The following is a 23,918-nucleotide window of genomic DNA, read 5'->3' as shown; positions in this document are numbered from 1 at the left end:
TGCAATGTGGGGAATTCTAATAAGTGACAAAAATATTAGATTGGCTGCCAAGTTTCTATGAACAATCAGTAAATAAAAATTTCATGAGCTTGCAACCCTGCTCTGGGGAGACATCAAACCAGCAGTGAGAAAGTTATCAAGAGCATTAGGTTTGGTTAAATGAATGAAATTACACCAGGATTAGTACACAGATTTTATTCACAATTCTTTACAAATTTTGGCCCCCTGCAGTGGGAATTGTGGTTTCAATGGAGGCAGATAGAAATGGTTGCAGCAGTTTTTTTTTTGTTTTTTTTTTTAAATAATCCCCAAAACTCCCCTTCCAATTTTAAACTGGATGAGATCTATAGGTCACTCAAACAAATTCAGTTTTTTTGTCTCTCCTCCATTCAGCTGCTGTAAGGAAACAACAAAATAAGTTTGGGGAGTGTTTCTTAGCATAGATTTGACATGGTTCACGTCATGTATGTATGATCTCCTCTCATAAGTATTTTCCAAATCACACAGTAGATACAGGTCTGTAAAGGAATAGTGTCACTGCCAGATTCAGTACCATGCTGAAAACCAAAATAAGACAAATCAAATCTGCAGGATCTTCAGCATTATCTTCTCCCATACTGAAAGGAGGTGGATCAGGATCCAGTGTGACCAATTAGTACAATTTTACATAGCAGAGGGATTCCAGTCAGACCAAAGAAAGGGCACCCCGCCTTATTAAAGGGGCGCTGCAAGGGGTAGCTTTCCCATCAAAGCTGCCGGAACGGAAAAAGCAGTACAGGGAAAAGAAGAACACCAGCCCACACTGCTCCCAAGCTAGCCCAAAACCTGCCCTTTAGATCCAGGTCGTAAATGAAAAGTCAAATGCTTGCTCTTAATCAAACATTTTGAATGAAAAGGAAAAAAAGATATTTCCTCAAAAATATTTTTTCCAGGGCTTATGGAGAACTCAGCTCTTTGCATGGGAACTCTCCAAAACCTTAGCACTCCAACTCCGTGAAAACCCTCAATGGATCAGTCAGCCATCATGGAAAGTGTTAAAAGGAAGTTCTTTCACTCTCTTCTGCGGCGGGTTCCTCAGATTCTGACAACCTGAGCAGAAACGCAAGGGCTCTTTCGCTTCTCCTTGGCGACTGCTTCCCGTTTGATAAGAAGGCGTCCATAGGTCCCGCCTACTTGGCCCTTAGTTAGCCGCCCAGGGTTGATGCAGACACAGCCAAGGACATCCTGAACAAGAACAAAAATATGGTCAGAAGACAGGTGGAGTTGCTTGAGCCCTCAAACTACCCTGGGCCTTTACACACCAATTCCCAACTTTGAGTCAACTCTAGTAGTCCATTATCTCACTGTTAAGGAGTAGCAAGGTGGGGGACAGCAGGTACTGGAAGTCAAAAGGTTTTATTGTATCTCTCTGTTCAAGTCAACGTAAAAAAAATCCTGTACTTATTCTTGCATAAAACCAGATGTATTAGTTGTTATAAAGCTTGATCCCTGCACTAGGTAAAATACTGACGTATTAAGCAATCCTTAGATAGGCATAATACCACTATGCCAAGGTTGAAGAATTGTGTGTGGTAGAAAATAGATATAATGTGGAGACGTCTTTGTTTGTGACTAAAATGCGCCAGCGAGCGGGGAGGCCATCCTCTATCCTGGGCCCCCGCGAGAACTAAACAACAAACTGAATGGCAGAAAAAAAAAAAAAAAAAAGATACGGAACCAACAACAAACAGCAGGAGGTGAGGGAAATTGAATGACTGAGATCTATGACCACGCCCCCCCTGACGTCACTGAGAGCTCCGGCGACGGTTGAAGAGCGCCTCACCATCAGGCGCCGCACGCCGAAGGGGCGCGACAAAGGGGCCCTCCCCTTTGTGCACCCCTTCATGCAACCCTTGTGCTTGTAAAAAAAAAAAAAATCTTTTATATTTTATTTAAACTTTATTCCAATTCTTTACCTTTTTTTTCGCTTGTTAATAAATTTTAATTAGAAATGTTCTTTGTATTAGACTATGGAAATTTATTTCCTGCTATTCTGTTTAATGTAAACCGGTATGATTTACATCGGATGTAAGAATGTCGGTATATAAAAATTAAAAATAAATAAAATAAAATAAAAGTGTGCTACACTTGTATGTAATTGCGATGAGGGCCTGAGTCATGCTGATCTGTTAATTTAGTCGCGATTTAGAATGAGATGATAAAACAAAATGTAAGAAGTGAAATTATGATTAGTTCATCTGAAATTTTTTTTAACCACGAGTTTGTAATAGATAGGAATATATAAGTTTGGTTGTATAAATAAGTTTTTCAGAAGTACTCTGAGTGTACTTCTCAAGTAATATTACACTGAATAAAAATATCATATTTTTCCTCCATAAGACACACCTGACCATAAGACGCACCTAGGATTCAGAGGAGGAAAATTAAAAAAAAAAATAAAAAAAATGGTGTGCCAAACCGGCTCTATTCCCAGACGTCTGTGCGTCTTATGGAGCAAATTAGGGGAGTGCATAAAAATTTTTTTTGTCCCCATTTCGTTTTCGGATCTGGGGAGGGCCATTTCGGTCCACTCCCCGGACCAGAAAACTTTTATCTTTCTCTTTGTGTGGGGGAAAAAAAACAAACAAAAAAAAATAAATCAAAAAACCCCCATCCCAACCCTTTAAATTTAATTAACTACAACCCCCCACCTTCCTGACCTCCCCCAAGACTTGCCGAAAGTCCCTGGTGGTCCAGCGGGGGTCCGGGAGCGATCTCCTGCACTTGGGCCGTGGGCTGCCAGTAATCAAAATGGCATCGATGGCCCTTTGCCCTTACTATGTCACAGGGGCTACTGGTGCCATTGGTCGGCCCCTGTCACATGGTAGAAGCATGGGCCGACCAATGGCTCCAATGGCACCAGTGTATTTTTCTGGGTTTTTGTTCTTTTCAAATAACCAATAATAATATATATAGGGCATAACTGTATAGAAATGATTTATTATTGGTTATTTGAAAAGAAAAAAACCCAGAAAAATTCACAATGCTGTGGATCTCAAGGAATAAAGACTTCACTAGTAATTTTTCCCGAGGTGGCAGAACTGTTATTGAGTTATCACCAACCTTATCTAACTTGGGTGTTTTTATTGGATTCCTCGCTTACATTAGGTTCTCAAATTTCCAATGCTGTAAGATTTTTTGTCAGCTGCCTTTGACCCTTAAGTTACAACCTTATTTAGATCAATCAGCTTTAAAAACTTTTACAGGCTTTGGAAATGTCAAGGACAGATTCCTGTAATTCTATTTATCAGGGTCTACTGGAAGTATCTATTAAGTGTTTGCAATTATTGTAAAATACTGGCACAAAACTGTTGGTATGTGCAAAAAAAATATGCTCATGTAACTCCGATATTACGGGAACATTTAACGTGTTATGTCTATTTTTCAAATTCTTGTGAAAAGGGAAGCTGTAGTATTTGGTAGATCAGTTCACTTGGTAGGAGTCTAAAAGATTATTGAGATCCTCGCAAAATAATTTGTTAGCTGTCCCATCAGTTTTGGAGGCACACTTGCACATTATTCATTGTGCTGCTTTTAGCCGTGTTGTTCCTACAATTTGGAATTCAGCCCCTTTAGACTTATGTAAAGAACTACATTATTTTCATTTCAGAAAAATGTAAAACAAACATGGTTGTTACTATGTTTAAAGGATTACATATGAGAAGTTTTTCTAAATTTTAAGTGTAGTATTATATGTATAACTTTATCTGATTTAAAACTTTTATATTACAGACAACTGTATATATTTTAGATTTATTTTATATATTGTCTTTTTTCTATATTTAAATTGTAATCTGCTTTGATATATTTTGAAGAGTGGTATATTAAGTCAATAGATCAAATATTATATTTGTATACTTCCTACCAACCCAAAGCGATTCACAAAACATAGAAATACAATAACTAGCAATACATTATCAAAATAACATCTCAAAATACAATAGATAATTTACATCATAAAATACATCAAAATTACAAATACATAAAAAATAATAGCTAGGGCCATAGCTTGATTCTACCCCACTCTTACTGAGGCAAAACAGCTGCTTCCTCAACTACTGAAACGTTAATACATTTTACAATATAAATTGGATTTGATTTATTCCTGTGATTTTGTAGCTTTTTATGAAGAGTTTGTCATGTCCATGATGTCCTTCTTTCAAAGGACTTCCTAAGCTTTGTTATTCTACAGGGTTCAAACTAAATATTTGTTTGATTGCCTATGTCTTAGAGCAAACAGAACCACCTTAAGCAAGGTCATCTTCCTGTGGTTGTTTTTGCCAAATAACTGATTCAGGTGTGACTTTGGGACCAGAGGTGCAGTCTCCACAAATGGCTAAATAAAAAAAAAGCTTACTCCACTCTACCCTAGCTCCCCATTAGAAAAACATGTGGAATGCAGAGGACCTGGGTTTGATTCCATTCTCTGGGTCTGCAAGGGCTGGGGGTATTGCGAAAGCAGCATTCACAGCCATTGCTCAAGTGAACTTAGTGGCCAGATTTAGGGTGTATAAGTACTGTGCTCCAAAGGGAACTGAAGTCTGTGGCCCTTGGCCATAGATTGTCACTGCAAAGGGTGAGCTGGGTGGAGTGTTATAAAATACAGAGGAAAACCCCAGGTAGGTGCAAATGAAAGCTCATGACACATATAGAGAAGAAAAAAGTATCCCCTTGGATCTTCTAACATGTCCTGAAAATTTGGTTTGGATAGGATTCTAAAAGCAAAAGTTATTGTGGACTAAGAGGAGAGCACACATGGACACACTCAGCCATGGCGATCTCATAAGCCTTCTTATCTTCAGAAAGAAGGCAAAAACACAACAAATGTGGTAATACCATCACAGGGAAGGTGCAACCACCACCAACCCCCCCCCCCACTTTCCAAATAGGGTTCCAAATTTAAAATAAATTTAATCCTCCCATGAACTCTCCCCTCCCCCCAGAAACTTTTTCTTATAAAGCAGAGACCAGTCCTAGACCTGACTGTGGTGGCAGCAGCAACAGACTGTGAAGGAGCAAGGACTTAATACTATAAGGTAAATTTTCAAAAGTTGCGCACATACAAATTAGTAGTATTGCATGTAAAACAGAATACATACAACTATATGTTATTTAAAAAACCTCAGTCAAGTTAAAGAGGTGTACTTCAAATAAACTGTAATGTTCAGAAACAGTTTTTAGGAAAGTTCAATAAAAGCAAGAACTGCTGTCTAAAGGATGAAACAGAATGTTCTCAAGTGTATTTACTCCTGCTCAATATCTGGAGTGATTGTAAATGTCTTAAAAGTGGAAAAAAAATGACTGAATAAGGCATCTAGGTGAAATGGGGGAACTTCAGGCTGAAGAGCCAGGAGGATCTCAATGACCTGCAGATAGACTGGGCAAACTGGTAAACTAATTGGTAAAACTGGTAATCTGACTGGCAGCACATATGTTAAAAAATCCCCCGAATTACACATGTAAATGCAACTAAGTAAAAAATCTACTTGTGTGTCAGTTTAAAATTTGAAGTAAAAATGTGGGCATATCATTTACGCAAAGTTATCTTCCTAAATTCTGACTTATCTGGCTAAATAGTGCCTTGCTGCTACTTCGACAAGTTCAGAGTTATCTGGATAAGCTACAATTTAACTGGCTACATAGAGCAAAGCCACTACTTAGCCAGATAAGTCTGAAAAAGTACCTCTTAGATAGCTAAGTAGTAGATAGCCAAGTCAGATAGCTAAGGAAATTTAACCACGTGCTTCAGAGGCTGCACTGGAGATTTAGATGCCTGTCAAATCTGTTAGCTCCTTTTCTCCCCAAGAGTATGTAATGTTCCTTTCAACAGGAATTGTAGGCTATTCCTTCACCATCAGTTATTAGGTTAGAAAAGAAAATTGGTTCTTACCCGCTAATTTTCGAATACCACAGATTAGTCCAGACAAGTGGGTTTTGCATACCTACCAGCAGATGGAGGCAGAGAATAAAAGCTTTTCAGGCACTGCTACATAACTGAGAATACCATCTGCAGTCCTCAGTATTGACCTGTACCCAAGTCAAACTGGAGTCAAACTCCTAAACTCAACCCAAAACTTCCTCTTTCTTTCAGGGCGAACTAAGAATTGGAACCCCTACATCAAAGGAACAAAAACCTTCCAGTCCTAGAGGACTTTATATATTCATAGACAGCTCTGTATTAATGACCAATCGCTGCAATACTGGTCTTTTGCAATCAAGGAGACGGGTTTCTGGACTAATCTGTGGTATTCCAGGAACAAACTTTAGCAGGTAAGAACCAATTTTCTTTCCTGTTCATACCCCAGATCAGTCCAGACAAGTGGGATGTACCCAAGCTCACCTACACTAAGTGGGCACCTGAAAGAGCCGCTCACAGAATACTCTCTCCAAACACTGCCTTCTCTGGTGTCTGAACATCCAACCTGCAATGCCTGGTGAAAGTGTGCAGTTAAAATCCTGTTGCCACTTGACAGATCTCCTAAGGTGACACTAACTGACATTCAGCACAGGAGGCTGCTTGTGGCCTAGTAGAATGCGCCCTTATCCCCTGACTGACCTTTACAGAGGTAGGCTGAAAAAATAGCTTTCTTTAACCAATGAGCAGTCATGGCTTTAGATGCCTTACTTCCTTTCTTCATTCTAACTAACAAGCAAACACAAAATCTGATCGCCGAAAATTGTTAGCAACCTTTAGATACTGCAACAGAGTCCAACATGCATCCAATAAGTAAAGTTCCCTTGCATGCGACTCTTCAGTTGTCAACTTCAGAAATGTGAGAAGCTCCACCGTCTGAGATAGAACAAAGAGACGACCTTCGGTAAAAATGACGGCACTATATGAAATGACGTTCTATCGTCTGTAATTCACAGAAAAGGCTCTCTACAGGACAAAATTTGAAGCTCAGAGATCTGCCAGGCCGAACAAACTGCCACTAGAAAAACCGCCTTTAAGGTAAGGTCCTTCAATTTTACCCTCTGCAAAGGCACAAATGTTGGTCCACAGAGGATTTGCAGGACCAAGTTAATGCTCCATGATGGACACGTCCTATGAACTGGATGCTGCAAATGCTTTGCCCCCTTTGGAAACCTTATGATATCCAGATGAGAGGCCAGCAGCCTCCCCTATAGTTTACCCCAAGACATCCTAAGGCCGCCACCTGCACCTAAAGAGAATTGTAGGCCAGATCCTTAGTCAAGCCCTGCTGCAAAATGGCCAAGATGTGAAGAATATCCACCCTCAATGGCTCTAGGTCTTCTTCCAAACACTAGCCCTCAAATACTCTCCACACCTGGATATATGCCAGAGACATGGAAGACTTCCTTGCCTGAAGCAACATGGCAAGAACAGGTTCTACGTACACTTTCAACCTTAAGCATCTCCTCTCAAAAGCCAAGCCACGAGACAAAAGCAATCCGCCTGATCCAAGAAGATGGACTCTTGCCGGAGTTGTCCATGCAGATGAACCAACCTGATAGAACCATTGATTGCAAGTCAAACCAGATACGCAAACCATGGACGATGTGGCCACTTCAGTGTTACAAGAACCACCCTTCCTGGTGTCACTCTGTGTGTTGCAAAATGGGGACTACAAGATGCCATGCAGGAAACACAGACAGCAGAATTTCTATTGGCCAAGGAAGAACCAGAGCGTTGATCCCTTTGGCCCCTACCTCCAGTCTGTGACTAAAGAAATGAGCCTCCTTGATGTTGCTTCATGACGCCATCAGGTCCAGCTGGTGACTGCCCCACTTGGCTCAAATGAGGTCCAGAGCCTCTGCTGACAACTCCTATTCCCCCAGATCCAACTGCTGCCTGCTGAGGTAATCCTCCTGTACATTGACCACCTCAGCCACATTCAATGCTGGAATCCCTTGCAGATACTGCCCCACACAGACAAACAGCTCTTGAGCCTCGAGGGCCACCCCACGGCTTTTCGTCCAGCCCTGACGATTGATATACATATGGCTTTGTCATTGTCTGAGAAAATTCATCATTCGTCCTTGGACCTGAGGGAGGAAAATACCAACGCCCTGTGAATTGCCCTCATTTCCAAATGATTGATAGACCAGGATGCTTCCGCTGGCGACCACAGACCTTGGGCTGTCCACTCCTGACAGACCGCCCCTCCAATCTCTGAGGCTGGCATCTATGGTCACCACCACCCAGTCTGGAGTCTCCAGATTCATTCCCTTCTTCAAATCGTGGCAAGAGCCACCATGAGAGACTGGATCTGGATGCCCACTGAAGTAGTAAAGGCAGCTGAAACTCATCCAATAACAGATCCCACTGGGACAAAAGTGCCTTCTGGAGTGGGCACATGTGAGCAAAGGCCCACAGCACCAAGTCTAGCGTAGATGCCATAGAACCCAGAACCTGCAAATAATCCCAAACCCTGGGCACTGGTAGACCCAACAGACAAACCACCTACGTCTGCAACTTCATTACTCTCTCCGAGGTGAGAAACAACTTGCCCCACCAGGAATCGAATCTCGCTCCCAGTATTTTAATGACTGGGACGGGACTAGATGACTCTTTGCTAGGTTAACCACCCAGAGCATAGCATCTCCAGGATCCTCTTGACTGCGGACATTCCTCCTCAGACTTCGCCTGGATCAGCCAGACATCCAGAAAAAAGATGGACTAAAATCCCCTCCTTCTGTAGTGCTGCAGCCACCATGACTATCAACTTCATGAATGTCTTTGGAGTCGTCGCCAAACCGAAAGGAAGAGCTTAAAACTGGAAATGCTGCCCCAGCACCATGAAACGAAGAAACGTCTGATGCTCTGCATGTATGGGAATGTGCAGATAGGCCTCTGTCAAATCCGACAATGCCAAAAACTCCCCTTGGCGTTCCACTGCTATCACATTCTGCAACATCTCCATCCGGAAATGCTGCATTGACTTTTTGCAGGACTAGGATGGGGCGAAAGGTACCCTTCCTTTTTTGGAACTACAAAGTAAATAGAGTATCTTTGACTCTGTTCCCTGAACGATATCGGAACAATCGCGTTTAATCCTTGAAGGTGCTACAATGTATCTCGAACTACCTCTTGTTTGCTGTGAGACATGCAATGGAGACCAAGGTTTCCCTGATTGGATGTGAAAATTCTAAAGTGTAACCATCTCTTATCTCCAGGACTCAATGATCCGAGGTGATCCTGGTCCACTCCCTGTAAAGCCATGTCAGACGTCCCCAAACAGCTTCCACGCTGAAGTGGACCTGCCTGGCTTTATTGTGAGGGGGTCCCCTGACCAGTACCTATCCCTAAGGGGTCTCCGGAAGCCCCAAAATGACTGCTGCCTTCCTGACCCCTGCTTCTGCAAGGACACTAACGAATTCTTGTTGGAGTGAAACCTCCTCATATCTCAGTAAACAGGTCTGGTCCAGGAAACTCTTATCCTCTGGCAGCTTATTTCCCTTCAACTCCCCCAAATGCTTCATCAGCTGTTCCAGGTCTTCACCGAACAATAGTTTCCCCTTAAAAAAGGGAGATTACACAACTGTGACTTGGACCACACATCCGTTTATCAGTTCCGCAGCCAGAGAAGCCTCTGCGCTGCCACCATTGACACCATAGTACTGGCCAAAGTCCAGACCAAGTCATACAGTGCATCAGCAACATAAGCGGCCACAGCTTCCAACTGGGCTGCCTGCTTAGCCCCATCAGACAAGACCGACTCACTTTCCTGGGACTTCTGCACCCAGCGTAAACACGCCCTCTGCATCAGAGTACCACAGATTACTGCTCAAAGACTTAAGGCCAAAACCTCAAACATCCTTTTGATCCTGGGCATCCTTCAGCGCAGCCGACCCTGCCACTAGGATGGTCGTCATTTTAGTCACCGCAGAGACTGAAGCATTCACCTTGGGTAACTCTAAGGTATTCTTCGTCAATGTATACAACTTCGCTATTGCCCTGGCTTCCTGGAGACCCTTTTCAGAAGCATCCAACTCCTGGCTCACCAGCTTCTTTACCTTCTTAGGAAGTAGAAAGGCTTTGGTCAGTCCCCGTAACCCATCCATTACCAGGTCCACCCCTTCATTATCCGAGACTTCCTGGAGAACTTTGATCCCCAGTTCTTCCAGCACTTGGGGAATAAGGAGTCTTAACTCATCTCTGTGGAAGAGCCGGACCACCGGAGGGTCATATCTTTCCACCACTGGAATCTTCTTTGGGTCACTCAAATCCTTACCACCATCTGGATCCATCCCAGCGACATCTGTCAGATAAGAAAATTATTCCTTACCTGCTAATTTTCGTTCCTGTAGTACCACGGATCAGTCCGGACAGTGGGTTGTGTCTCCCTTCCAGCAGATGGAGTCAGAGAAAAGCTTGAGGTGTGCCCTCTTACAGCCTGGAGTGCCCTCTGCGTCCCTTCAGTATTATGTATATCAAAGCAAGAAGAAACCATTGAATGGATCAAGTAAACCAACCTCAAACTGTAACTATGTACAAGAATGTTTGTAGTTAGAAAAAACTTGCAAAAGGAACCATTGGTATTACACGAACAGTCCTAATCTTGTTAATCATTCAAGCTGAGCTTCAGGAGTACTGTGTAGACAATCCCAAACCCCATATCTACTCTTAGGGTGGGCTTCTGGACTGATCCGTGGTACTACAGGAACGAAAATTAGCAGGTAAGGAATACATTTTCTTTTCCCTGTATGTACCTGGATCAGTCCAGACAGTGGGATGTACCAAAGCTTCCCTACATAGGGTGGGCCCTGAATAGCCCTGCTCGAATGACCTGAGCGCCAAAGGAGCCAAAGCCAGGTGGTTGGAGATTTAAATGATAGTGACTTGCAAAGGTGTGCAACGATTTCCAGGTAGCTGCTCTGCATATCTCCTGCGGAGAGACTGCCTGACTTTCTGCCCAGGAAGCTGCTTGAGCACGGAGCGAATGAGCTTTGATGCCCTCTGGAGGTGGTCGACCAGCACCAACGTATGCCGAAGAGATTGTTTCCTTTAACCAGTGAGCAATTGTGATTTTAGACGCCTTGTTCCCCCCCTCTTGGGTCTGCTTCACAGGACAAAAAGATGGTCCGACAAGCAGAATTCATTAGTAACCTCCAAATATCGAATGAGGATGCGCTTGACATCGAGCCGTCTAAGTTCTCTGGAATCCTCGTTAGGGAAGGATGGGAGTTCCACCAATTGATTCAAATGAAAAGCTGAAACCACCTTTGGCAGGAAAGATGGTATGGTGCTCAAGGACACTCCCGAATCTGTGAAACGGAGGTAAGGCTCTCTACACGACAAAGCTTGAAGCTCCAAGATCCGGTGGGCAGAACAAATAGACACCAGGAAGACAGTCTTAAGCGTAAGAACATAAGAAATTGCCATGCTGGGTCAGACCAAGGGTCCATCAAGCCCAGCATCCTGTTTCCAACAGAGGCCAAACCAGGCCACAAGAACCTGGCAATTACCCAAACACCTAGAAGATCCCATGCTACTGATGCAATTAATAGCAGTGGCTATTCCCTAAGTAAACTTGATTAATAGTAAGGTCCTTGAGGGTAGCTCTTCTCAGCAGCTCGAAAGGTGGGCTGCCTAGAATCCAAAGAACCAAATTCAAGCTCCAAGAGGGGCACAAGGTGTGGACCAGTGGCTTCACATGCTTTACTCCCTTTAGAAACCGGACTATGTCAGGATGTGACGGAAGAGGAGCTCCATCCAGGTGACACGAGGGAACCAAGGGCTGCCACTTGAACCCTCAGGGAATTGTAGGCCAACCCCTTCTCCAAGCCTCGCAGTAAGAAGGTTAGTATCTGGACAACTGAAGCGCAACGTGGAGATACACCTGTGGATTCACACCAGGCCTCAAAAACTTTCCATACCCGCACGTAGGAGGTGGAAGTGGAAGTCTTCCTAGCCTTTAGGAGTGTCAAAATAACATCCTCCGGGTAGCCCCATCTCCTCAACCTGTGCCTCTCAAAAGTCAGGCCGCAAGACAGAAGCGATCTGCTCAGTCAAAAAATACTGGACCCTGACGCAGAAGGTTGGGAAGATGTCCCATGTGGAGAGGTCCGTCCACAGCGAGGTTGACTAGGTCTGCAAACCACAGTTTTCATGGCCATTCCGGCGCCACTAGAATGACTGGACCTTGGTGAATTTCTATTCTTTGAAGCACCTTTCCCACCAGGGGCCATGGTGGGAACACGTAAAGTAGGAAGTTTCACAGCCATGGGAGGACTAGGGAATCCACTCCTTCCGCACTGCGCTCCCTTCTGCGACTGAAGAAGCGTGGAGCCATCGGTGACCCGGGGTCCATCGGTGGAAAAGCGACAATGAGCGCTTCCATCCTGGACAGCAGCGGTGCCAACGCTGCCAGAATCGGGTCGGTGGTTGGTTCCACAATCGGTACCGGTGTCATGCCGGAGGAACCTGGAGTCGTTGCATTGCCTTGTCGATGGCCTCCTGAACCATCCGGTCCAGTTCTTCTCGGAGACCTGGAGCAAGCAGCCCCGGCTCTGGAACAGAAGAAGGAGGCAGAAGCATAGCTGGAGGGACAACCACTAAAGGCGGAGTCGCGGCTCCTGATACCCTGTCGGGTGAGGGTTGCCTCGGTGACCGGTCGCTGAAAAGTTCAGTGCCTTTTCTGGAGGGTCTCTTCGACGGCGGCTCGGACAATGGTGAGGTCGATGATTTCGCTCCCTCGATGGTCCGAGACTTTCGATGTTGATGGCAATGTTTATCTCTACGATCCCCTCGGTCGTGAGGGGGAAGTAGAGGGTGTCGAAAGCCAAGATGTCGTCGACGCCAGTCACCAGCCGGTGGTCGATGCTGGCGCGAAGTTGACGGAGCCGGTTCTGACAACATCGATGCAATGGACAGAGTCGGGGTTTGAGCACGGAAGAGAAGTTCCATCTTCTCCATTCTGGCCTTGCGACCTTTTGGTATCATTAGGGCACATTTGGTGCAGGTCAAGACATCGTGCTCTCGTCCAAGACACATTACACAGACTTTATGGGAGTCTGTGATGGACATGGTGCGATTACAGTCCGGGCACCGACGGAACCCCGACGCCATGGAAAAAATTTAGCCGCGGTACGGTCAATGGCCAGTAGGCCGCGAGGGCCAAACTTGACGATAATCAACGGAAAAACGGGTAAAAACTTACCGGAGTACCACGGCTTGGAAAAGTTAAAGGAGGGACCCCTGTGGGGCAAATTAACTTTTAGTAATTCCATGAGGAAAATTCCTGTCAGGAATCTCTGCAGAGCTCCTTTACCGCGAGGCTACTGCTGTGCGGAAAAAAGAAGACTGAAGGGGGACCCTTGCTGGCTGCAGGGTTAGTGCCATGCTGGGCATGCCCAGTCAAAATTCTGGAAACTTTGTCAAAAGTGTTCCGTGATTGGGCTCCATCCTGTGATGTCACCCATATTGTGAGGACTACCATCCTGCTTGTCCTGTGAGAACAGCCGTATCATCTCCAGTATCATCACTCAGGTGAGCCTGTGCCTCATTGGATCCCTCCAACTCCATTAAATTGTCTTCTGTCGCCAGGTGTTGAAACCCCAAATGGTACCATAGGCTCGTCCATCCCTTAGTCGGTCCCACTCTAGCTCTCTTGGAGAGCCGCTATGACTTTTGGGCCAGGGATCTTTTACCCCCTGCATTCCTCCTGGCAAATAAGCCTTGTGCATAAGCAGGACAAAGTCCTTGGAAAATTCTTCCAGCTCACTGTCTCAGTCATTCAGCGTGGCCTCCTTTGCACCACCAAAGACACCTGGATGGGGGGGAATCCCTAGACTCTCGGGGGACTGACTGCTTCTTGCCACTTGAACCTGCTATGCCTGCTGCGCTATCAGCCCCTCCCAAAGCTTCTCTAACTGGCCTCTGTGAAGGGGTGGCTCTTCTTCCTCCTGCCGCTCCTGCTAAGGTACCTTCTCCTCCAGTAGCACAGTCTCCACACAGTGCAGCAGAGTTGAGAGGCACATGCCAGGAGCTACAGGCCCGACATTATTTCCCGCACTCTTAGGTTGGCGCCATAATAGAGGTATGTGGCGCTATTGCCCAATTCTCTCAGACGCATCAAAAAAGAGGAGTCCTGCCTGTGGTTTGCTTTACCTTCCCCGATTCGCCTCGGATCCCCAGAGTGTCAGGAAATTATTTGCTGCTCTTTCTCCCCACGCTGCTGAGCAAAGCACTGCAGGCAGCCCTTCACCTGACTTTCTCCCTTTTTTTTTTTTTTAAAGGAGCAGTGCTGCAAAGAAAAACACAGGCAAAAACAGAAAAATAAATAGGAATACTTCCCTGCTCCTGGTTGAAGGCTTGGGGGTGAAGACCTCAGGCAGAACGAGGGAACCAGGACCCCTGGTTTTCTAAATCCCTTGGATGTTGCAAGTAAAAGCAGCACAGGGATTGCCAATCCCCTATTCGTCTGACTGAACCTGAGGGATGGCCCACGAAGATGCCTAACACCTCAGGGAGTACCTCTACTAGTATCTTGATCTCAAACTGCAGGTTTGTATGTCTACCATCTGCTGGAGACAGAGAAATACTTTCTACTATCTTTCGGATAGTAGAAAGACTAGGGGGCACTCCATGAAGTAAGCATGGGGCACATTTAAAACTAATCAGAGAAAGTTCTTTTTTACTCAACGCACAATTAAACTCTGGAATTTGTTACCAGGGGATGTGGTCAGTGCAGTTAGTATAGCTGTGTTTAAAAAAGGATTGGATAAGTTCTTGGAGGAGAAGTCCATTACCTGCTATTAAGTTCACTTAGAGAATAGCCACTGCCATTAGCAATGGTTACATGGAATAGACTTAGTTTTTGGGTACTTGCCAGGTTCTTATGGCCTGGATTGGCCACTGTTGGAAACAGGATGCTGGGCTTGATGGACCCTTGGTCTGACCCAGTATGGCATTTTCTTATGTTCTTATGAGGGATTGCGGGTGGCATTCTCTGTTATATAGCAGTGCCTGAAAAGTTTTTATTCTCTGCCTCCATCTGCAGGTAGGGGGGATGCAAAACCCACTTGTCTGGACTGATCTGTGGTATCAACAGAACAAATGACAGACCGCATTTTGTTATCTAGACCCTTATCTTTGGAATTCTTTACCTTTGGACATTCATCTGGAGTGTAATTACCATAAGTTCAGGAAGATTCTTAAGGCTTAATTTTTATTTTATTTTTTGTTTTTACAGTCCTTTGGAAATAAGTTGTTTTATTAAATAAAGTTGGTTCTTTCTGAGGATTTTGAGGTCTTCTGAGTTCTTAGCTACTGATTTATTGGAATGTTTTATATATACTTTGTTTTGTTGTGTGGGTTTTGTTTAATGTATGTTTTTATATGTGTTATGTGTTGCTAATTATATCAAATATAATAAATAGTAGTAGGCCTGGAACTAAGCCAATGCATGCTGTGCAAGTTTTGCCTTTGCCAGGTTTCTATACAGGAGGCAAGGCTTGGAAGCAAAATGCAAACTGACTCAGTCCTTGGCCCTTCACTCTCTATCATTGTTGCTGCTACTACCACCACCAGAGTTGGATCTAGAACTGTACCCTGCTTCAAAAGAAACTGTTGGGGGGATTAAGCAGTGGCAGTGTGGAAGAGAGGTTTTGGGAGTAGGAAGAAATAGTGGAAGGTGGTCTACTGCTGCAGAAGCTGGTGATTGGCAGAATACAGCAAATACATTTCCAGCTTTGAGATCCTGACAACTGCTGGCCTCTCTTAATCAAAATCAGTTGTCAGCCAAATATCAGCCAATTGGTGACCCTACCTTTCATATGGCCTTAGTACTAAAATAAATCTAAAATTCACAAAAATAAAATATATAAGATACCTTAATGAAGTATCTGAGTTCCGATGGGACAATAAATATATCAGGCATGATCGACATCTGTGCATAGTTATACAAACTCTCATAATCAATATTCATCTCCTCATTTGGAGGGTATAGAGGGTAATAACTAGAGGGAAAGAGAGAGATCATTAACCAAACTTCATTGCTGGGCACCAGGAGCCTAAGTAAATACAGTCCTGTTACCTCTAGGATTGGAGGGCTCATGTGACAGACACAGGGGACACAGAGCTTGCCTGAGGTGCACTGAGAAATGTGGGGCCCCTCTAACTCTGGTACCTCTCCCCTCCCACTGCCCACATGGCAGCTGTTTGAAATGTGAATAGATCCATAGATACAGGGCACCACACAGTTCAAATAATTGATCAGTGAACCTTGCAGCTGCACCAACAAATGCAGATGTGCTATGACAAGAGTAACCGCTGGCTGCAGCATGAAGCTGAGAGGTAAGTGGGGACTAAGAAATGGTGGGAGAAAGACAAGGGACTTCCAGGACTGTCGGCAGCAAGATCTGGCACAACTGCATTGAGGGGAGAAGGGTAAAGGAGAGGATACTACCCCACCCTGGCAGACTATGAAATCAAAAGAGGAACTCTCCATATCACCTGGGACACTATTTAGCCAACAACAGTCCAGCTGAAGGGCCTAGGAGATGGGCACCTGTCACTTCTAGGACTGGGGGGTGAAGGAGGGAGACTCAGGCATTAGCCCTCATTTTGGTTTTTACCATTCAGGTCTGCAGGACAAATCTATTCATCAATAAATGTACATACCCAGTCCCTCACCTTCTCTGTGTCAGAATATGCTTGAGGAGTCTACTGAAACGGTCAGAAGCACCTGAAAAACTGAAAACAATGAAATTAAAACAAAATCATGCAGGGAGAAAGTAGTAGACAAAATAAGAATTCTGATCTCGTCTTACAAATCTGTTAGTTGTTTTTTTTTTGAAGGGGTTAATAAACATGTGAAAAAGGGTTAATCATTTGATTTAGTGTTTCTGGATTTTCAAAAGGCTTTGACAAAGTCCCTCCTGAGAGGCTGAACAGGAAATTAAAGAGTCATGGGATAGGAGACAATGTCATATTGTGGATTGATATCTGGCTAAAAGATAGGAAACAGGAGTAGGACTGAATGGTCATTTCTCTCAATGGAGAAAGATAAATATGGAGTGCCCCAGGGATCTGTATTGGGACCAATACTTTTTAATATATTTATAAATGATCTGGAAAAGGGAGGGACACGTGAGGTGATCAAATTAAGACAGAGAAAAGATACACATCTGTGCAGTAGCTCGGATGAAAAAAAAGAGTAGAGGACTCACAAGGGAGCACCTATGCAGGAACTCTCTTGCATGCTCAGAGAGCAAAAGCTGTATGAGCTAGGAGAGAAGGTTCAGTTTGGCACTATCAGATGATGTCACCTACGTAACACAGCTGATTCAGCCCTGCTTATCACTGGAGAAAGTTAGGAGCCTCTAGCTAGGGGTTGGAGATCTTCCTCCAAGGTCTGCCATAGCGCCATTAGGGTGCAATTTACTAAAGGTTTTTTCCCCCCATTTTGTCTCTATGGGGATAAAAAGCCCTTAATTTCAATTTAATGTGTGTCCCCAATCTTTCTCCCTCTCAACACCACCCCCATCCCTACACCAGTCTTCCTCTCTCTCGCAGTCCTTCCCCAGTACCAGCCATTCCCCTGCCAGCCAGCCCTCACTTAGTCCTCCCCTAGCCAGTCATCCTTCCCCTCACTCAGTCATCCATGCCCTAGTAAGCCAGCCACCCTCTCCCCTCCACTTGGTCATTTTTCTGATTTCCCCACCCAGCCAGATAGTCACCCAGCCTCCCCCATCCCAGACTCCAGTCTTTAATACCCTTCCTACTCACCTTCTGGCTGCTACCACTAGAAGAGCTGTTACCTTCAGTCAGCATCACACAGCTCTCAGTCAGTTTGAGCTGCACAGTGCCTGAACTCCCGTGTGGGTCTCAAGCCTAGCAAAAAATGGTTCAAACTAACTGAGAGCCACAGTAGGTGAACAGCTGTTCCAACAGTAGCTGATGCATCAGGATACAAAAATATCCCCAAGCACCACAGCCAAATTTCTGAATGTCATGACATCCTGGAGCTTGGAATTTGACAAGCCCTAACTTATGAGATAGAAAAATATCTGTGTAGGTTGTGGTATGTGTTTTTCCTCAAACCCTTCCCCCACTTCCCCACTTATAGACTTTGGAACAGAGTGTAGAGGCAGGTAGACCTTGGAGGGGCATCTGACTTTTCCACTGATCAAAGTTGGTGAATGATTCAAAGGGTAATGTTGGCCCCTTTAGAAAATAAATGCAAAAGGATTAACTCAAGGCCCTTTACAGGGTGTTGCATAATCTTTGTCTCCTACATTGCAGCAGCAACCTGAAATCTGATAGAAAAATGCAATATACCATTTTAAGCATTCAAAATGGAATTAAACATATAATGAATAGTTGGTGTGTCTACCATTAGCTTGCAAAATGTCTTTAAAACAACGGGATTTGAACACAACAAACTCTGAAATAAATCTGTATTATTTTCTAAATTTAATAAGATCATTCCAAATTTTGATGCAAAGTTTTGGTGGAATAACATCCCTGACCATTTTCCTTCAAAATTAAACTCTCCACCTCATCCTTAATAAAAAGAACATAAAAACATAAGAAATTGACTTACTGGGACAGACCAAGAGTTCATCAAGCCCAGGACCCTGTCTCCAACAGTGACCAATCCAAGCCACAAGTTCCAAAACATTAAATAGATCCCATGCTACTAATGCCGGTAATAGCAGTGGCTATTCTCTAAGGGGCCGATTTTAAATTTTAAGCGCACGGGGTACATTTGTGCGCACTACCCGGCGCGCACAAATGTACACCTGATTTTATAACATGCGTGCGCTGCCACGCACATGTTATAAAATCTGGGGTCGGCGCGCGCAAGGGGGTGCACACTTGTGCACCTTGCACATGCTGAGCCCAAGGGGAGGCCTTGGAGGGAACTTTTTTTTTTGCTCCCACCCACCTTTCCCTCTCCCTTCCCCTATCTAACCCACCCCCCCAGCCCTACCTAAATCCCCCCCTACCTAATCTCGCTGAGCAGGCGTAACTTGCGCACACCGGCTCGCCATCCCCCGGCACAGGCTGCTGTGCTGGAGGATTCGGCCCCGCCCCCAGACTGCCCCCACGCCCCTGGACCACCCATTTTTGAAAGCCCAGGGACATATGTGCATCCCGGGGCTTGCGCACGCCTCCGAGCCTATGCAAAATAGGTTCGGTGCACAGAGGAGTAGGTTTTCGGGGGTTATGCGCGTAACCCTTTGAAAATCTATCCCTTAGTCAACTATATTAATAGCAGTTTATGGACTTCTCTTCTAGAAACTTATCCAAACCTTTTTTAAACCCCCAACTAAACAAACTGCCCTATCCACATCCTCTGGCAACAAATTCCAGAGCTTAATTGTGCATTAGGTGAAAAAGAATTTTCACCGATTTGTTTTAAATGTGCTAGTTACTAACTCCTTCTGTTATCTGAAAGAGTAAATAACCAATTCACATTTACTCGTTCTAGTCCTCTCATGATTTTATAGAGCAATGCCACTTATGTTTTCAGCAGTGTTCAAGTCTGGAGAGAGCTCCTTGGCCAAATGTCATTACCCCAAAAATCAATGCCATTTTCTTTAAGCAGCTGTTGCTTGGCGATGGTTTGCATGCATGGTGCCTTATCATGGACAAAAGTAGCTTTGCCTACTACCAAAACTTTTTCCTGATCACTCAAAAATGGGATAACGTTTTCGACTAAAATTGCATTCCGAAAATAGGTGCCATCCTAAGATTCCCCATGTTCTTTGATTCCCCACAGCATTTTCTTGGCTGTGAACATGACAAAAAGACCAATGTAAGCAGGGTTTCTGAGATTTTGGTGATCATTTTCTTCATCAAAGTTTCCTTTCAAAGTTTTTGACCAAACTCGATCATTTTGAAAATTTGGTTTTCGAACTGACCAACTGAAAAATTTGTCGGAAGGCGCTAAAGGAAGGAAATCCTTTTCATCTCAATTTTGTAACCAATTCACCAGCCAGAACCTGTCTTGGATGTGGGTTTCGGTTTTCAGTGGTTTCAAAATAACATGAAACACCTGGATAAAAGCCTAGACCCAGTCAACTGCGAGGCTTGTTCTAACCGGTGTGGCCATGCTCGACACAGACCCCTGAACGCCATGCTGCTTTTGCTACAAGCACATGCTATTCCCCTCCCTGCACCTGTGGCATCACCAGCACCTCAACGGCAAGCAGGGGAACAGCTCTCAGCGCTACAGAGCCAACACCTATTCTCATCCGCAGGCAGAGAAGCTGCTGGAAAACTGCATCACTGAGCTCCCTGAGCTGGTAAGGAAGCCTCCACCCCAGGAACCCTGCTACTGTACAGATTCCTCTAACTAGTTCCGTGTTCTCTCTTTTTTTTTTTTTTACTCTGAGAACAAATAGAGATACATAGAAATCAATACTTTGATGCAGAGGTTCCTATTCCAGGAGCACAGACCACATGGCAGATCAGAAGAGAGCCAGACCACTGGCTATATCTGACTCCTTTTGCAAATTTTAGCAACCCAACCTAGGACAAGCCTTAAAAATGGGATACAACCCTGCTCCACTGGGCTTGGAGTGCAGGTTCCACCGCTGTCTTGTGGGGGATGAGGGATCTGGATCACCAGATGTCCATTCCACAGACCTCCGTATCGAGGTATCAGAAGGGTCACACACCCCATGCTCATCCACCTCAAACAAGGGGGAGATGGCCCCACCAGAACCTCAAAACTCCCTGGGAGGATGCAGAAATTTTGTCTTTTAATCTTTTTTTCTTCTTTCTTTTCAGAAAGCAGGTTTTATATCACCTACCACCTAATGGAGACAGAGAAATACTGGGGTGGCTTTCTCTGTCTCCATCCATCTGCTGGCAGGAAGGCAAAACACAGGAGTCTGGACTGATCTGGGTATGTACAGGGAATTACCAAAAGGGCATACAGTGAAACAAGAAACATGTTCACCAGCACTAGGCTAAATTAATACCCATACACATTCCCCCTGTGCTCTACCCATGAATGCACAAACTCCCAAATTCACTAGCTGTGTGTCATTCCCCCCCCCCCACACCTCAGCCCACTAGCTGTGTGCACCACTGGGGCTCGCCTCACCCTCTCCCAACCCCACCCTGGTATAGAGCTCCCCCCAAATACCCAACTGCGCACTCCACCGAGGCATACTCCCACCCAGTCAGGACTGTTGCTAAGGTATCCTATGCCCTAGGCAGTCCGGGGGGAGGTGGTGCAGGCCCCTGTCCAATGTTGCTGGCAGCCAGGGCTGGGGTGGGTATAGAGAGTCTCCCTTCTAATATGTGGCCACACGTGGAAGCAGAAGCACAGGAACTTGCTTCCATTCCTGCAGCACAGTGCACTGTGCCCTTGAGCCTAGTTCCCCAGGCATCCTGAGAGCCCCTACCCCAACTTCTCAGCGGTGCAACCCACTGCAGCTCACACCTCTATCCCCCCCCCCATCCACAAGGTGTACAAACTCACTGCAGCTCACCCCCACCCCCCCAGCTACAAAATAAAACCAGCACCCTCACCACAGTATCACCATGCTGTTCATACCAGGATTCATACTACAAACAGAAAATATTACTGATGCCCAAAAGTATGACATTTTCAGATCTCCATGTACTGCTAAATTAAATTAGAAAGGATTTCATGAAGTCCATACAGCATGCTGCAATTCTGAATTTTTGTTTTACCTAGAAGGGAGTGAAATGGCTAAGGAAATATCCAGAAAGGAACACTTTTTTTTGGTAGCCAAATTACCTTTGTTTTGCTGGAATTTATTTTCAAAAGGTCTGAATGGCATGAGTAAGGAAATAAATCTTGCACTGGACATGTGTGTATGGAGGGGGATGGGAGGAGGGTACAAAACTCACAAAAAGAAGCAGAAAGGAGCAGGGAATTCTCAGGTCATGAGAAATGACTTTTCCCTATAATTTGTTTGAGAAAGGGCAAAGCAGCCTCACAGAGACAAATTAATGGCAAGGAATAGTGGATTACAGTACCTGGGAACTCACTTGTCAATGAGTGTCAGAAAGTATATCTGCTTTAACAATCAGTTTAGTATGTTGCAGACTTGCCTCACTGCTGTAATTTAGACAGAAGGCTTCCTTGTCACTAGCGTTTACTACCTTCTTTTGGAACAACGTTCAAGAGGCCTGCAGTGCTGCTGATCATAGCTGCCTACTAATCCTGGCTTTTTTGACACGCCACTCACTGTTACCTGCTGATCTCCTCTGCACCCATATGGAAAAGCAGGTCTGTGGTCGTCACGCCAAACACAATGCTGTTGATGTTCAGAGTGCAGGGGTCTGACACAAAATGCACCCGCTGAGAGAAAGCGAAAGAGAAATGCATCAGTAACACACATAATATTCAAGTTCAGCAAGACGTATCAATTTAAAGCATCCATGCTACCACATTTTTTTTTTTTTTAAATTAGAATGAATTATATGGCACAACCATTAATATAACTCTTGAACCTTATTAAAGGGACCCTTAAAACACTCCCACTATCACATGCGTACATAAAATCAGACCACCTCTGTACTGATGGTCAGAAATGCCTTTTTCCTGGGGCAGAACTGGTTTCTCAGTGGTAATGCTGTATGCTGCCATGTGGAGGACCTGGGCTCACAGAAATGCAGAATATGATGGCGCTTAAGGACTGTAAGGCACATCTAGTCTATGCACTTTAATTTCTGATGAAGTGCCATAGACCCCAAAGGATCTCAGGCTCTCCCCTTCCTCTGGAATGCCGTTCCATGTATCCATAACCTTTTCCATGTTGCTGTTCCCCCGCTGCATCCTTTTGTTCTAGAACAGTGGTTCCCAAATCTGTTCTGGGGGTCTCCCAGCCAGTTAGGTTTTTAGGATATCTACAGTGAATATGCATGACAAATGTGCGTGCAATGGGAGCAATGCAGGTAAATCTCTCTCATCAGATAGATGAGGGGGGTCCCTCAGGACAGGTTTGGGAAACACTGTTCTAATCTAGAAAATTCTTCCCTATAAAAAATATTTGCTTATTGCACACTGTTACACTTTTGTAGTATTTTAATATCTCTATCATAGCACCCATGTCTCTTCTCATGTCTAGGGTATACATATTTAGGTCTATAAGTGTCATCTCAAATGGCTTTTGATGAAGATCCTACACCATTTTGGTAGCCTCCAACCTGTTTATAGTCTATCAAACAATACAGCCTCCAGAATTAGATGATATTCTAGGTGAGGTCTCACCAATGCCCTGTAAAGAATCATCTCCCTTCTTCTACAGATTATGCCTCCCCCCTCCAAGCATCCTAGCGTCTTTCTAGCTCTGGCCACACTGCCTTTTCACACTGTTGCACAACCCTAAGTGCTTCGGACATAATCACCCCAAAGTCTCTCTCCTGGTTGGTGTGCATTGGCACCATCATTGTGTACTGCTCCTTTGGATTTTCACAACAAATGAATGAGTCTGCACTGAATCTTAATCGCCAATCATTTGCCCATTCCTCAAGCTCTCTTAGATCACGTTTCATTCTGTCTCCTCCATCAGGGATGTTCACTCTGCTACAGACTGTAGTGTTATCTGCAAGACCAACTTTTCCCTCTAACCCCTTTGCAGTATGGCTCACAAACAGATACTGAACAGAATCAGCTTACAATAGATCCCTGAGGCACTCTAAACATCCTTTTTTTCATCAGAGTTAATTCTATTTATCACTGCCCTATGTTGACTTTTGCTGTCCATCACTCAGTTTCTAATCCAGTCCACTTCCATTGGGCCCACTCCCAGGTTGCTCAAAAAAGATATAATTGCGATGGAGAAGGTACAGAGAAGGGCGCCCAAAATAAGGGGAATGGAACAGCTCCCCTATGAGGAAAGACTAAAGAGGTTAGGACTGTTCATCTTGGAGAAGAGACAGCTGAGGGGGGATATGATAGAGGTGTTTAAAATCATGAGAG

At 44.6% G+C, this 23,918-nt stretch overlaps 1 protein-coding gene across 4 annotated transcripts in view; it reads right to left on the bottom strand.

Moving 5' to 3' along the window:
- Positions 1-219: 219 nt before the first annotated feature.
- POLA2 (DNA polymerase alpha 2, accessory subunit) overlaps positions 220-23,918 on the bottom strand; it is a 161,343-nt gene continuing 137,644 nt past the window's right edge. For 3 of the 4 annotated variants that reach the window (XM_029612326.1, XM_029612327.1, XM_029612328.1), the window contains 4 exons: positions 22,189-22,295; positions 16,640-16,699; positions 15,837-15,963; positions 220-1,224 (listed from right to left, as the gene is read on the bottom strand). In XM_029612326.1, coding sequence (XP_029468186.1) covers positions 1,075-1,224; positions 15,837-15,963; positions 16,640-16,699; positions 22,189-22,295 — 444 coding nt within the window. In that variant the 3' untranslated portion in view covers positions 220-1,074. Of the gene's footprint in view, positions 1,225-15,835; positions 15,964-16,627; positions 16,700-22,188; positions 22,296-23,918 lie in introns of those variants that run through there. The other variant, XM_029612329.1, reaches the window with a different exon arrangement.

Source organism: Rhinatrema bivittatum, chromosome 8 (genome assembly GCF_901001135.1).
Source record: "Rhinatrema bivittatum chromosome 8, aRhiBiv1.1, whole genome shotgun sequence".
Taxonomy (NCBI): domain Eukaryota; kingdom Metazoa; phylum Chordata; class Amphibia; order Gymnophiona; family Rhinatrematidae; genus Rhinatrema; species Rhinatrema bivittatum.
This window is presented reverse-complemented; position numbering and strand designations above follow the sequence as displayed.